The 14,621-nt window shown below is 41.6% G+C and overlaps 3 protein-coding genes across 3 annotated transcripts; all 3 read right to left on the bottom strand.

The window, feature by feature from the left end:
* Positions 1-10: 10 nt before the first annotated feature.
* Positions 11-1,250, bottom strand: LOC135658358 (receptor-like protein EIX1; the record flags this gene model as incomplete). Its single annotated transcript, XM_065176117.1, has 1 exon — positions 11-1,250. A coding segment is annotated over exon 1 (1,240 nt), but the record flags the coding sequence as incomplete, so codon positions are not given.
* Positions 1,251-5,721: 4,471 nt separating this feature from the next.
* On the bottom strand, positions 5,722-8,556 carry LOC103988307 (receptor-like protein EIX2). The gene has a single exon (XM_018827787.2). The coding sequence runs from the start codon at positions 8,554-8,556 to the stop codon at positions 5,722-5,724; it is 2,835 nt and encodes a 944-aa protein (XP_018683332.2).
* A 541-nt stretch (positions 8,557-9,097) lies between these two features.
* LOC135658357 (receptor-like protein 37) lies at positions 9,098-12,397 on the bottom strand. The gene is made up of 2 exons (XM_065176116.1): positions 11,215-12,397; positions 9,098-9,294 (listed from the first exon to the last, which is right to left on the bottom strand). Exons 1-2 carry the CDS (start codon positions 12,395-12,397, stop codon positions 9,098-9,100), a joined length of 1,380 nt encoding a protein of 459 aa, XP_065032188.1.
* Positions 12,398-14,621: the final 2,224 nt, after the last annotated feature.

Here is a 14,621-nt window from a genome sequence, read left to right as displayed (position 1 = left end):
GACATGGTACCTTTCAGGGAATTGAGGGAGAGATCAAGAGAGGTTAGGTTGGAAAGCTTGCCGATCTCAGGTGGTACGGATCCATAGAGAGAATTCTGACCCAAGTCGAGCGTTGTTAGAGCAGTCAAATTACCAATCTCGGCAGGTATGGGACCAGTGAGTCGATTGCCACTGAGGTGCAGCTCCTTGAGACGAGTCAAACTCCCAATCGCAGCAGGGATGCGGCCAGTGAGTGAGCAGTTGATCAGATATACCTGTGAGAGACTAGTCCGATTCCCTGCTTCCACTTGCATGGGACCTCTGAAGGAATTAAAGCTGAGGTCGATGCTTGTTAGACTCCTCGAACTCCAAATCTCCGCGGGGAGAGGACCAGAGAGTGAATTAGCGCTGAGGTCAAGCTGCGTCAGACGAGTCAATCTCCCGATCCCAGCAGGTAGCTCGCCATGCAACTTTGAATCGCCAAGAACAAGATAGGACAGGTTGCGGAGTTCTAGAAGCCAGTTGGGGAAGGTAGAGTTGAAGAGGTTGCCACAGAGATCGAGAATGGTCAACGTCGTGAGGTTGACATGGGAAAGAGAAGAGGGGAGGTCGGTGAGGCCACAGTATGGTAAATGTAGCTCCACCAGTGAGGACAACATGTTCACTGAGTGAAGCCAATCGTGGGAGGCCATGGAAAGGTTCACACCGCTCATGTCGAGGTATCTCAAGGAAGAGAGACGCGAGAGCCAGTGCAGGCGATCGCTCGATAAGCCATACGAATGGAGATCGAGCGAGCGGAGGCTGGACAGGTTGCCCAGCTGGGGCGGAATGGCTCCGCTGAAGTTGGACCAGGAGAGGTTGAGATACGTGAGCTTGGGGAAAGAGCCCAGGAAGGTGGGGATCGGTGACCCCCCGAAGTCATTGTGATTGAGATCCAAGCGATCCAAATGCGTTAAAGAGAGCAAGGACGGACTGATCTCACCCCGCAGAGCCGCCTGATTCGCCTCGACAGTCATGTCCTCCGAATTCTGGAGGTTGAGCTCCACGACGCGGCCTGTGGTGTCGTCGCACACCACGCCGTTCCATCTGCAGCAGTCTACTAGGCGACGCCACGAGGACATGCGGTGGGACGGATCTACGATGCGGGCTCTGAAGGTGAGGAGGGCGTCCCTCTCCACCTCAGTGCACCCCTTGGCCGACGCCGTGGTTGTGAGCACGAAGAGCAGAATGCTGGTGAGCCAGAGACGCGTGCTTCTCCTGGGATTGGCCATCTTTGATTGGTGAATGGCTACTTCTTTTATGGAGAAATCGCAGACGATGGAGGGCATGTATATATATTACACAGGAGGCGTCCGGTTGGCCAAAGGTCACACCTCGCATGCGAACAGCCACTGGGTCTGCATCCTGCATCTCATCCGTCCATCAGAGTGTGAGATGACATGAAGGGAAAGGTGAGACGTAGGATTGCAATGACCCGTTCGGATTAGAGAGTCCCGTTGGGTGTGGAAGATGGCCGATGTGACCTGAGAAGCTTTAAGTTCACGGGCGTAAGGGACGGGCGATGCTCCAGTAAATGTGGGGTGTCCCATCCGAAGACTAAGAGATATTTATCCTATCGCCACTTGGAATTTGTCCAACCTAAATGATTTTAGTTTGTCGATGAGTGAGCCATTCGCAATGCGGTGGTATCTTTCATGCTTACCTAATAAGTGACGCGAGATGATAAATAAAAATGTAACATAAAAAATAAATAAAAATGAAAATAAGAGAAACCAGCGATGTTATTTATGAGTTCTTCGTACCCAACACAAATAATTCAACGAGGGTGGAAATAAATGTTACTAATTACGTTTTATCGATAAGGACTTTTCAAAAACCTATGGGACGTATGTAAACGAATGCAATTATATCTATTTGTGTTACATAAATAATTTTAGAAATCAACTTTCCTCTATGAGCTTCCAGATTATAAATTTATCAAAAAATAAAATTTAATTTTACTTATTTTCTAAATGAGAGATCCTCAAACTATAAATAGCCAATGACTTTGAAATGTTCAAATAATTTTTTTTGATTTTTAATTTTTTTTGAAAAAACATTTGCTTTCGGACGGTCCCATCCTAAATATCTCTTTTGGTTGTTATTTTTTTTTCTTTTTTATTTCGATAGTGATAGTCTTGTTCATTATCATCTCATTTTTTAGTGGACATTATCAAGTCCCAGATGTTTTCTCGCATTCAGGAGATTCGATCTTCCATAACAAGCTTAATTGTTTATTCGCTCCTATTATTCATATCATCATGATCTTCGACGTTGCTTACCTCAAAAGCTCTCTTACATATATGCTCTTCATTCTTCATCACTCATCTTATGCAAAATCTATAGCTTTTCACTTTCTTTCTACCCTATCTCGTTATTTTTTATTTATCATTGTCACATTCATCACTCATCTTATGCAAAATCTATAGCTTTTCACTTTCTTTCTACCCTATCTCGTTATTTTTTATTTATCATTGTCACATCTTTCTCTTTTCTCGCATTCAATATCTATTGCTTTAAATCTATCATCATTTCAACCTCATATTCATCTTTGTCCGTCAAACCAACCTCCCCTTGAATTATACTTGCATCTAGCTTATCCATCATCCACGAAAGGTCATGGTGAAGACATAATTAAACTTATTGTCAAAGATTGAGTCATCATGAAAGTGAGACAATTTTAAGATAACCGACAATGCTCATATGATGAAGGAGGTGACGATGACCAAGAGGACCATGTCTCATATGAAAGGAGAAAAAACTATAAATAAGGGCGAGGAATATTTAGGATATTAAAAATAAATAAATAAATATTTCAAAATGAGGGTTTCATTGTAAAAGGAACTTAAAAACAGAGATGTTTTTAGAAAAATCACCCTTTGATTTTTCCTGTGCCTGAGAAATTATTGTGGTTGAATTTCTATTATATATATATATATATATATATATATATATATATATATATATATATATATATATATATATATGCTTTATTTTCTCCTCGAGTGTGGACACAGGACTAATTCATAGTCAATGCATCAATGTCGGAAAACATCTTCTTTTACATCAAATGCTGGAAGACCCATAGTGTAGTTGAACTTCAATATCAAGCGTCTGTTTTTGCCAGATCCGAATGCAGAACAACAAGTTTATGACTCTCGAAACATTTCGTGAAGCGAAGACTCTGTAGGCTGCAGCAGCATGGAGACCACGGGCACCACAGCAGAGGAGGAGGACATTATACTGGTGAGAGTACAACCTGACGGATTCAGAGATTAATTCTACTATATTTCCACGGAACCTTCCAAACGAAAACGAGTGCCGTCGCCATCAGGCTCCAAGGAAAGCGCGTGGAAAGAGTCCAACGGTAGCGCAGTTTAGCAAGATGAATCCACCCTCCCCGGGGAAGTCTTCCCTTCACTCCTTTTTCATGTCGATCTGGAAGAAACCAATGACTGATGGCCTCGAAAGAGATAGATTCCCGAAATGTGGAGTAAATCAGGCTTATAACACAGAAGAAACTTGCATCACATTCAACCGGCCTTCCTTTGATTGCTGCGTCATGTCAATTTCGCATTCTTATCTTGACTGCCACATACGCTTTGTCGTACATTTTGTCCACCGTTGCAAAATAGAAGAGCCTCCAATCTTTCTTGAACAGCATGATCACGAACACACTCCATAAGCCGACCAAATATTCGGATTAGAGAGTCCCGTTGGGTGTGGAAGATGGCCGATGTGACGTGAGAAGCTTTAACTTCACCGGCGTAGCGGACCGGTGATGCTCCAGTAAATGTGGGGTGTCCCATCCGAAGACTAAGAGATATTATCCTATCGCCACTTGGAATTAGTCCAACCTAAATGATTTTAGTTTGTCGATGAGTGTGTCATTCGCAACGTGGTGGTATCTATCATGCTTACCTCCTAATAAGTGACGCGAGATGATAAATAAAAATATAACATAAAAAAATAAATAAATAAAACACAAATAAAAATGAAAATAAGAAGAATCAACGATGTTATTTATGAGTTCTTGGTGCCCAACACAAATAATTCAATAAGGATGGAAATAAATGTTACTTAATTACGTTTTATCGATAAGGACATTTCAAAAACCTATAGGATGTATGTAAATGGATGCAGTTATATATATTTGTATTACATAAATAATTTCAGAAATCAATTTTCCTCGATGAGCTTCCCTTTCATCCTATCAGAAATTTGTCAAAAAAAAATAAAATTTAATTTTACTAATTTTCTAAATTATAGATCTTAAAAAATAAATGGCCACATTATAGACTTGAAATTTCCAAATAAATTTTATTTGATTTTGAATTTTTTTTCTCAAAAAACCTTTCTTTCTACATGTTTCCCATCTTCAATGTCTCTTTTGATTGTTAAAATCTTTTTTTTCTTTCTTTTTGGCATTTGTTATTGTTATCATTTCCTCCTTTGAGTTTTCTCTCTTTCATCATAATTTATGTCTTCGCTCTTATCATTCATCATAATTTTCAACTTTGTCTACTTTCAAAGCTCTCTTACAAATATGTTCTTCGTTCTCCGTTACTCATCCTACTCCAAATTTATAGTCTTTCATTTCATTATTATTATTTTATTTATTATGATCATCTCTTTTTCCTCCCTCACCTTCGACATTTATTGCTTTGACTCATCATCATTTCAGCCTCATTTTCTTCTTTGTCCATCAAATCAATCCCTAAATTATATTCGTATGCAGTTTATCAATCATTATGTCATGACAAAAACAAGAATAGATTTATTATCAAAGATTAAATCTTTGTGAAAGCGAAACAACTCAAAATTAATCGATAATACTCATCCAAAGGAGGACGTGACGATAACCTTGAACGCCACATCCCATATGAAAAGAGACACATATAACTGAGGAACATTTAGGATATTAAAAATAAATAAATATTCTAAAAATGAGGGTATCATTGCAAAAATAAAAATAAAGAGAGAGATATTTTTAGAAAAATCACCTTTGATTTTTCCTGGGCCTGAAAAATTATTGAGGTTGAATTTAATTTCTTATATATATATATATATATATATATATATATATATATATATATATATATATATATATATATATATATATGTATGTGTGTGTGTGTGTGTGTGTGCACAGGACTAATTTATAGTTAATGCATCAATGTCGGAAAACAACTTCTTTTACATATAATGCTGGAAGACCCATAGAGTAGTTGAACTTCTATATCAAACGTTTGTTTTTGCCAGATACGAATGCAGAACAACAAGTGCATGACTATCGAAACCTTTCGTGAAGCGAAGACTATGTAGGCTGCAGCAGCATGGAGAACACGGGCACCACAGCAGAGGAGGAGGACATTATAATGGTGAGAGCACAATCTGACGGATTCAGAGATTAATTCTACTATATTTCCATGGAACCGTCCAAACAAAAACGAGCGTCGTCGCCATCAGGCTGGAAGGGAAGCGCGTGGAATTAGTCCAACGGTCGTGCAGTTTAGTAAGATGAATCCACCCTCCCCGGGGAAGTCTTCCCTTCACTCCTTTTTCATGTCGATCTGGAAGAAAGCAATGATGACTGATGGCCTCGAAAGAGATAGATTTCCGAAATGTGGAGTAAATCAGGCTTATAACAAAAAAGAAACTTGCATCACATTCGACCGGCCTTCCTTTGATTGCTGCGTCATGTCAATTTCGCATTCTTATCCTGACTGCCACATACGCTTTGTCGTACATCTTGTCCACCGTTGCAAAATAGAAGAGCCTCCAATCTTTCTTGAACAGCATGACGACGAACACACTCCATAAGCCGACCAAATATCCGAGCCCGGTACCAAAGTAAAATGACAGCACATGAGATCCTTGTTTGTACTCCTCTTCTGTCGAATCGACGTTGGGATCGTCGGAGCAACTCTTGGTCACCGGAGGACCACAGAGATGGACATTTCCGATATAAATGGATGCATCCTCCAGCGTCTGAAGTTGATTCCCCGATGGAATCGCTCCCGATAGATTGTTGTAAGACAGATTCAAGTGGTTCAGAGAATTCAGCGCCGAAAAGCTTTCAGGAATGACTCCGGATAACTTATTGAATGATAGGTCCAGAGTTTCCAATGACTTCATATCGCCCATTGTTTTCGGAATCATGCCTTCAAAACTATTTCTCGACAAATTCAATGTTTGAAGCGCAAAAAGAGAACCGATTTCCGGAGGAATCACTCCGCTCAGATCATTGTTCGAAAGATCTATGCTCTTCACAAATCGGAGAATGGTGGAGAAGCTGAACTCATCGCCCTTGGTAACCAGAGATATACTCTCGCTTGCCACGAAAGAGGATAACACAAAATTCATAATGTTCGAAACCGTAGAAGCCATCGACTTCGACGCGGAGATCATCGCGCTGAAGTTGCCGAAAGAGTGCGGTACCGATCCCGATAGTCTGTTGTTGGAGAGATCGATGATTTGAAGATTACTAGATCGTCCAAGTTGCAGAGGAATATGGCCCGAAAACATATTTGAGCGCAGTAGGAGTACTTGCAGATTCCGTAAACTTTGTCCGATCCACGCTGGAATACTTCCCGAGAATTTGTTGTTGCCGAGATCAATGACAGCCAGCCGACTGCAATTTTTCAGCGACGAAGGAATACGTCCGAAGAGGCTGTTGTTGTTTAAGTGCAGGAACTGAAGGTTGCCCAAGTTTCCGATGGAGTCAGGAATCTTTCCTCGTAGCTTGTTGTTCGCCAGATTGACAAACAAAAGTTGTGATCCCTCCGGCCGACAACGCGGGATTTCTCCTGATATTTGATTGTTGGATAGATCAAGGGCATAAAGTTGCTGCAGGTCGCAGACGTAGGACGACGGTATGCTTCCATGAAGATAGTTGTGGGAGAGGAACAGGTAGCCCAACTGTGATGAGATGGTCGAGGGTAGCGATCCCGACAAAGAATTGCTGGACAAGTCCAGCGCTTGTAGGTTTGGTGGCAAAACAGGAATGCGACCTCGAAAGAGATTGGAGCTCAAATTCAAGAGCATCAAGGTGGCCATACTCTCCAAGGATGCCGGCAAAACTCCACCGATCTTATTGTGGGACAGATTTATGTCCATAATGGTGGAAGAAGAAGAATTCCAAAACCAATCAGGCAGTGTGTCTTCGATGCTTGTGTTGGACAGATCAATATCAGTGAGGAATTCCTGAGAACGGAGCCACCTGGGAAACGCGGGACCCAAGTCACAGGTATCAACTTTGATGGATTGAAGTTGAAAAGGGGGCACCCAGTCGTGGTCGAATCGGATGGTCAAAGGGTTGGCGTAAGCGTACAGGGCGACCAACTCGGTTAGGTTCACGAAATGGAGTTCGGACATGGTGCCCTCCAGGGAGTTATCGGAGAGATCAAGGGTGGAAAGGTCGGAAAGCTTGCCGATCTCAACCGGTATCAGTCCGGAGAGTGAATTATGACCCAAGTCGAGCTGCGTTACGCTGGACAGATTCCCAATCTCGGCAGGGATTCGACCAGAAAGTGAATTGCCGCTTAAGCGTAATTCCGTAAGACTGGTCAAGCGCCCAATCTCGGCAGGGATGGAACCAACGAGGAAGCACTGAACGAGGTTTAGCTGCGACAGACTTGTCGTGTTCCCGATTTGAGGTAGAAGGGGACTCGTAAATGAATTGTGGCTGAGATCAAGTGTGGTTAGACTGGCCAAACTCCAGAGATCGACAGGTATGGAACCGGAAAGCGAGTTGCCGCTAAGGTCGAGCTGCGCGAGACGAGTCAAGTTCCCAAACCCGGCAGGTACGGTGCCATACAATTCAGAATTGCTGATCGCGAGATAGGAGAGGCTACGGAGTTCAAAAAGCCAGCTGGGAAAGGTGGAGTTGAAGAAGTTGCCACGGAGATCGAGGGTGGTGAGAGCCGTGAGGTTGACGCGGGAAAGAGAGTCGGGGAGGGCAGTGAGACCACAGCCTGACAGATAGAGTTGTTGCAGGGAGGGCAGCTGGTTCACGGCTCGTAGCCAATCGGGAGAGGCCGTGCTGAGGTTCACAAAGTTCATTTGGAGGAATGTTAGAGAAGATAGACGCGAGAGCCACTGTAGGTCGTCCCCCGCGTCGATCCTTAAGTTGTACGAGGACAGCCTCAGATAGCGGAGGGTTGACAGGTTACCCAGCTGGGGAGGAATGGCTCCGCCGAAATTGGAATAAGAGAGATCCAGATATCTGAGTCTCCCAAAAGAACCCAAGAACTTGGGGATTCGGGCGCCGCCGAAGTCGTTCTGAGTGAGATTCAAGCGGCGCAAATGAGTTAGAGAAAGCAAAGATGGACCGATCTCACCCCCCAACACCGTCGAATTGTCGTAGTAAGCCTCCGCATTCTGGAGGTTGAGCTGCACGACGTGGCCCGTGGTGTTGTCGCACACCACGCCGCTCCATCTGCAGCAGTCCACTGGGCGACGCCACGAGGACAAGCGGCGGGATGGGTCGAGGATGCCGGCTTTGAAGGCGAGGAGGGCGTCCCTCTCCGCCTCCATGCACCCCCTCGTCGTCGTCACAAGCGTCAAGAACAGAACGCTCATTAGGCAAGAGCAGCTCAGCGACGAATGGGATGGGCTTCTCGTGTCGCCCATGCTCTTCGGTGAACGAATGACCAGTTGGTTGCAGGCGGCACAGTGGAGAACATGTATATATGAATATAATATATAGAATGTGGTAGGTTGAACCATTGCTCTCCGCGATTGCCAATGGATCCTCTTGTGAAATGATAGGTCCCTTCGTCTCCACCCGGCATCCCATGTGATCGAAGTAGTGACAAAGGATACATATTATAACGTGAGTGCTAATCTTTTTCGTCCTTTCGTCCAACTTGGGACTCCTAATCTAATGATCATGGAAGCGCAGCTGCCAAGAAGGACGCACACGGAGTTGAGGTCAAAAAAGCTCCGAAGGCTAAAATGGCTTCAGCAGTCGAGTCTCTTCCTAACTCTAAAGAACGGGCATAGCGTGTGCAAGGAATCCTGCAGGGGAGGACGAGAGTCCACAATGGTCCTCCCAATCGTGGAATGCCATATAGACTCACCGATCCTTGTCAAAGTTGACTCCGGTCGCCAAGCGGTTCGAGTCCCCCACCGCGTGCCTTCGAAGAAGCTTCCACGGCTGCTGCGAACGGACTCGAAGTGACTTCTCCATCCTTTCTTCATCTCCTACTTTTTGATGGACGAGACGTGTGAGACTGCTACGGAAATGCCCCAACGTTGACTCGGTCAGTCTTCCTTTTCCATAAGCACATGACGTGAAAGCATGACTGTTTACATTAAGCGCATAATACCGTGGGATTCTTATGGCGTTATCTTCAGCATAGGTGTTGGCCAAGTCTCAGGTCATCGGATTAATGATTGAATCGGTGGATCGAGATTTAATATTAGTTTAAAAATAATATAATATACTGTAATATATTAAAAATACAAAATATATAACATAATATTATAAAAATATTGTTTTATAATAATTCAATGCATTCTTCACAATAATATTATTACATTCAACAATTATGTTTCCATCGTCATAATACACACAATATTTACAAAGATGAAACCAAAAAGAAAAGAGAGAGAGAGAGTTTGAAAAGTAACCATTACATGATCTCTAACACGATGTCATCTTGCAAGATTCAAACTTATTATGGATACAACACACAAGATACTCCTATTACATTGACTTTTTATGGCGTCCTCACTCTCAATCACTTGTTAATCTATTAATTCTTATTTTGATGACAACATAAGCTTTATCATACATTTTATCAAACATCTGAAAATAGAAAACCCTCCAATTTTTCTTGAACAACATGATGATAAACACGCTCCATAATCCAACCAAATATCCGAGTATGATACTCAGATAATATGATGGCATAAAGGATCCGTCTTTGTTGTCTTCTTTTATCACATTGGTACTTTTAAGATCGTAGCAACTCTTGTTGAGGGGAGCTCCACATAGATATACATTGCCAATATAAATGGATGAGTCATTGAGTGTTTGTAGTTGATTTCCCGAAGGAATAACTCCTGATAGATTGTTGTAAGACAAATTCAAGTGATTCAGAGAATACAGGTCTGACAAGCTTTGAGGAATACCTCCGGATAACTTATTAAATGACAGGTCCAGAGTTTCCAATAATTTCATGCCACCAATTGTCGCTGGTATTTGACCGATAAGATTATTTCTTGATAGATTTAAAGTTTGGAGTGCCGAAAGAGACCCAATTTCTAATGGGATTTCTCCGGTCAAATTATTATTTGAAAAGTCTATAATATTGACAAGGTAAACAATGATCGAAAAGATGATACTTTTTCCCTTTATAGTTAAAGTGATGCTATCATCATAAGTGCCATCAAAATACGACAAAGCATAACGCGACAAAGAATAACGCGACAAAGCAGGGCGATCGGCTGCCAATGGTCTATAAACTATATGTTGGTCTAGACTAGTCAATTTTCGTTGCCTATAAGTTTTTGTTGCATTTAAATTACCAAAGGAGCGTGGAATTGGACCTGATAAATTATTATTAGCAAGGTCGATAATATGTAGATGATGAAGTTGTCCAAGCTCTATAGGAATATTACCAAAAAACATATTTGAGCATAGCCGGAGTACCTCTAGTTTTTGAAAGTTTTGTGCAATCCACGTAGGTATGCTACCTGAGAATTTATTATCGCCAAGATCAAGAAAAACTAGTCCACTGCAATGTTTCAATGACAACGGAAGATGCCCATGTAGACTATTATTGTTTAAGTGCAAAGACCGAAGCTGAGTCAACTTTTCAATAGAGCTAGGAATTTCTCCCGAGAGCTTATTATCTGCTAGATTAATGTAGAAAAGGAAGTTTGTCTCTTGCCAACACCAAGGGATTTCACCTGATATTTGGTTGCTCGATAGATCGAGGATACGAAGTTGTGTCAAGTTGCAGATAAATGATGGTATGTTCCCACTGATATGGTTATGTGAGAGATCCAACAGTTCCAATTCTAGTGGGAGAGAGATTGATGACAACGATCCCGAAAAGCAATTATTATACATATACAAATAACGCAAGTAAGGTGGCAAACGAGGAATAGGGCCTTCAAGCAAATTCATACTTAGTTTCAGAATGGCCAGGTTTGTCATATCCTCCAAGGAAGTTGGCAAAGTACCATTAATCTGATTTTGGGAGAGATTTATAGATGAAGCAGAATTATTCCAAAACCAATCAGGCAAGACGTCCTCGATGCTTGTGTTCGACATACCCAAATCCTCAATGGAGTTTTGTGAACGGAGCCATCTTGGAAATGCAGGCCCCAACTTACAAGACTTCAGTTGAATGGATCGGAGTTGAAAAGGAGGAACCCAATTATAGTCTACTGAGATGACTAGGGAGTTTTCAGATAGATCGAGCTCACTTAGTTTGGTTAAGCGAGCGAAATGGAGTTCAGACACGGTGCCCTCTAGGGAATTACTAGAGAGAGAAAGAATATTGAGGTTGGAAAGCTTGCCGATCTCAGTAGGTAACGATCCAGAGAGTAAATTATTCGTGAGATTGATAAGTTCTAGACTATTCAAATTTCCAATCTCAGTGGGTACGGGACCTGAAAGTGAATTATCACTAAGATGAAGTTCTCTTAGATCGGCCAAATTTCCAATCCCAGCGGGTATGGCACCATGAAACATAGAAAAACTGAGATCAAGATAAGAGAGTCTGTGGAGTTTCCATAGCCATTTGGGGATGGTGGAGTTGAAGAGGTTGTCACTGATGTCCAGAGTGGCCAGTGCTGTGAGGTTGACATGGGAAAGAGAAGAGGGGATGTCGGTGAGGCCACAGTCATGTAAATGTAGCTCCTCTAGTGAGGACAACATGTTCACTGCTTGAAGCCAATCGTGGGAGGCCATGGAAAGGTTCACAAAGCTCATGTCGAGGTATCTCAAGGAAGTGAGACGCGAGAGCCAGTGCAGGCCATCGGTCGACAAGTCATTGTGGCTGAGGTTGAGACGCTCCAAATGAGTTAGCAGGAGCAAGGATGGTCTGATCTCACCTCCGATAGACGTCTCATTGTTTAGATAGTCTGGATTGAGGTTAAGCTCCACGACATGGCCGGTTGTGTCGTCACAGACCACCCCGCTCCATCTGCAGCAGTCTACTCGGCCTCGCCATGATGACAAACGGCTGGAAGGATCCTTGACGATGCCGGTTTTGAAGTCGAGGAGGGCGTCCCTCTCGCCCTCTACGCACCCCTTCGTCGTCGGCGTTGTTGCCGCCGTGAACAAAAGAATGCTCGTAATCCAAAGCCCGAAAGAGTAGTGCCGAGGCACAGGGTGTGTGGTTCTGGTGCAAGAGGCCATGATGCTATTTGGTGAGTGCATAGTGTACTGAGAGATGGTAGGCGGTGGAGGACATGTATATATAGAGTGGGTGGTGTGCGGGCGTGATGGCCCTCCCATCCCCAACCCATCATAGACTCCTGTGAAACGTGAAGATTGATGCGCTGGTAGCGATAGGCAGATAAAAAGACTTGACTTCAGTGGGATTCGACTCCTGCTGGACCTGCAGTGCGTGCACCGTGTAGCTTACTCAAACTTGGTTTCTACCTCGCCTGGGTCCCAACAACGAAAGAGATTGGTACTGGATTTTAAACTTGAAAGATACGGCCATTTAATCGGACTTGTTGGATTGCGTAGAACGTCTCATTCGGCCCGAATGCGATAGTGTGGAAACTAATTCATGCCTCCCTCATTCCACACGGTTTGATTCTGATGTCCGCACATCGGAACGCATCATCTTCTTAGCCAAGATAAAATGTATGGAGGCGATGAATACCATATTCCAGGGGTCGGAATGACGCCACCACATGTCAAACGTCATCACGGAAGACAACGTGGATGAAGACTCCGACCCACCGCAAACGATTCCTCACCCAAGATAACACGGTAACCCATCGCTTTACATGTAGCGTCCTTCCGAAAGAGGGAGACTCAACGATGTTTGTAGCGGAACGCACGCTTCGCTTTCACACGTGTGGAAGTCTTTGTTGGGAACCCAAAGGCACGCAACAAATTGATTCGTTTGACACACAAGTGGTGAAGATGATGAGGATTTCCCACCATTTCTGTGATGAATTTTGTGGGGATTTGTCCCCACAGGAGCGAAAGAAATGGCTGCAATTTTTCTTTTCTTTTTATCTCTTTCGTTTTCTACAAAATTGCACTTGTTTTTATTCCCTTCAAAATTAATGATTTCGTACTTATTTAAATTTAACTTGATTATGCAATTCTTATTACCTAATCACCAATAAAGATATAGATTTACAACGCAAATGGATGGATCCCAAGTTGATTCCCCTATGCTTTTGTTCCCGAGAGATCATCCTGGCTAACACCCAAATGGACGGATGACATGCACTGAGCTACCTTCGAGATGTGGGTGACTCCGTCAGTTTTTTTGTACGTAAGCGTGCTTGTTTTTGTTAATGATTACTGGAGAAGTTTATATAGTTATTGATAAAAGAAAAAACAATATTAAATCTAGTATAATATACATGTGAAATCTGGAGTCACTGGATCTAATGACTGATCGAATTACGCATTCATTAATAATTTTTCAAAAATAAATTATAATATAATTGTATTTTATATTGAACATATAAAATATATGAATAGTTATAAAATATATGAAAAATAAATAATTGTATGATTTCATTCAATCGTTTGCTTGTTCCAGCATTTATCATCTATATGTGAGAGACCAAACCATTCCTTGGATCCATCCCTACTTGAAATCATCATACGACCATCTAATCAACATACCATTACTGCAGCCAATCATAGAAAAACCAAGATTGGTCGTATAATATTTGTAATATTTCCAAGCATCTAATGAACGAACGAAAAAAAAAAAAAAAAAAAAGCTTGAGATTGTACGTCACATACATAACCTTCAAAACATGAAGTAGAGATACTTGTACATATTAACCTCATCACAACCTTTAATTCATCGTCAACCTAACCGTAACTTTATGTAAGTATAAAATTTATAATATGTTATATTAAATATAGAAATATTTTTTTATGTCAAGATTAAAATTAAATAATTAGATCTAATTTTATGATGTGTACCTTTTGATGTCATTTCACATAATCATTTAGATTGATGGTTAAGGAGAAGCGTTGAAAGAGAGACTTTAATCCATCAACTATAATCTATATTCCTCTTGTTTAGTTCTTATAGGTCATGTCCATTTATAAGTAAGAACAGACGGTCTAGAATAAGTAATTAAGATAGTTCCTCATATCTCCTAAGGAATCCTATTCTAATATACTCGCGAATATATTGTAATAGAATCCAATTAGTTATATTATATATATCTTATCCAATTATAAATGACCACAAAATTTAATATTCTCCCACTTCACCCATTAATTGATAAGATATAAAAAAGATATTTAAATCAAAATAAATAAAATAAAACTTATTTAAAAATAATTTTACCTAATTGGATTCCAAAGAATTTTGAAAAATATTTTATACATGGCCATTAATTTTAAAATAAACCAATAAGTCTAATATATA

This window comes from Musa acuminata, unplaced genomic scaffold, assembly GCF_036884655.1.
Source record: "Musa acuminata AAA Group cultivar baxijiao unplaced genomic scaffold, Cavendish_Baxijiao_AAA HiC_scaffold_402, whole genome shotgun sequence".
Classification (NCBI taxonomy): Eukaryota; Viridiplantae; Streptophyta; class Magnoliopsida; order Zingiberales; family Musaceae; genus Musa; species Musa acuminata.
The sequence above is the reverse complement of the archived record's forward strand: the minus strand, read 5'-3'. Positions and strand labels throughout refer to the sequence as shown.

Coding starts and splice junctions, on each gene's coding strand:
- LOC103988307 (XM_018827787.2), bottom strand. CDS start 8,556: ATGGAGGCGGAGAGGGACGCCCTCCTCGCCTTCAAAGCCGGCATCCTC.
- LOC135658357 (XM_065176116.1), bottom strand. CDS start 12,397: ATGGCCTCTTGCACCAGAACCACACACCCTGTGCCTCGGCACTACTCT. Junction 9,295..11,214: donor CTCCCAAAATCAGATTAATG/GTACTTTGCCAA, acceptor CTTATGGAAAAG/GAAGACTGACCGAGTCAACG.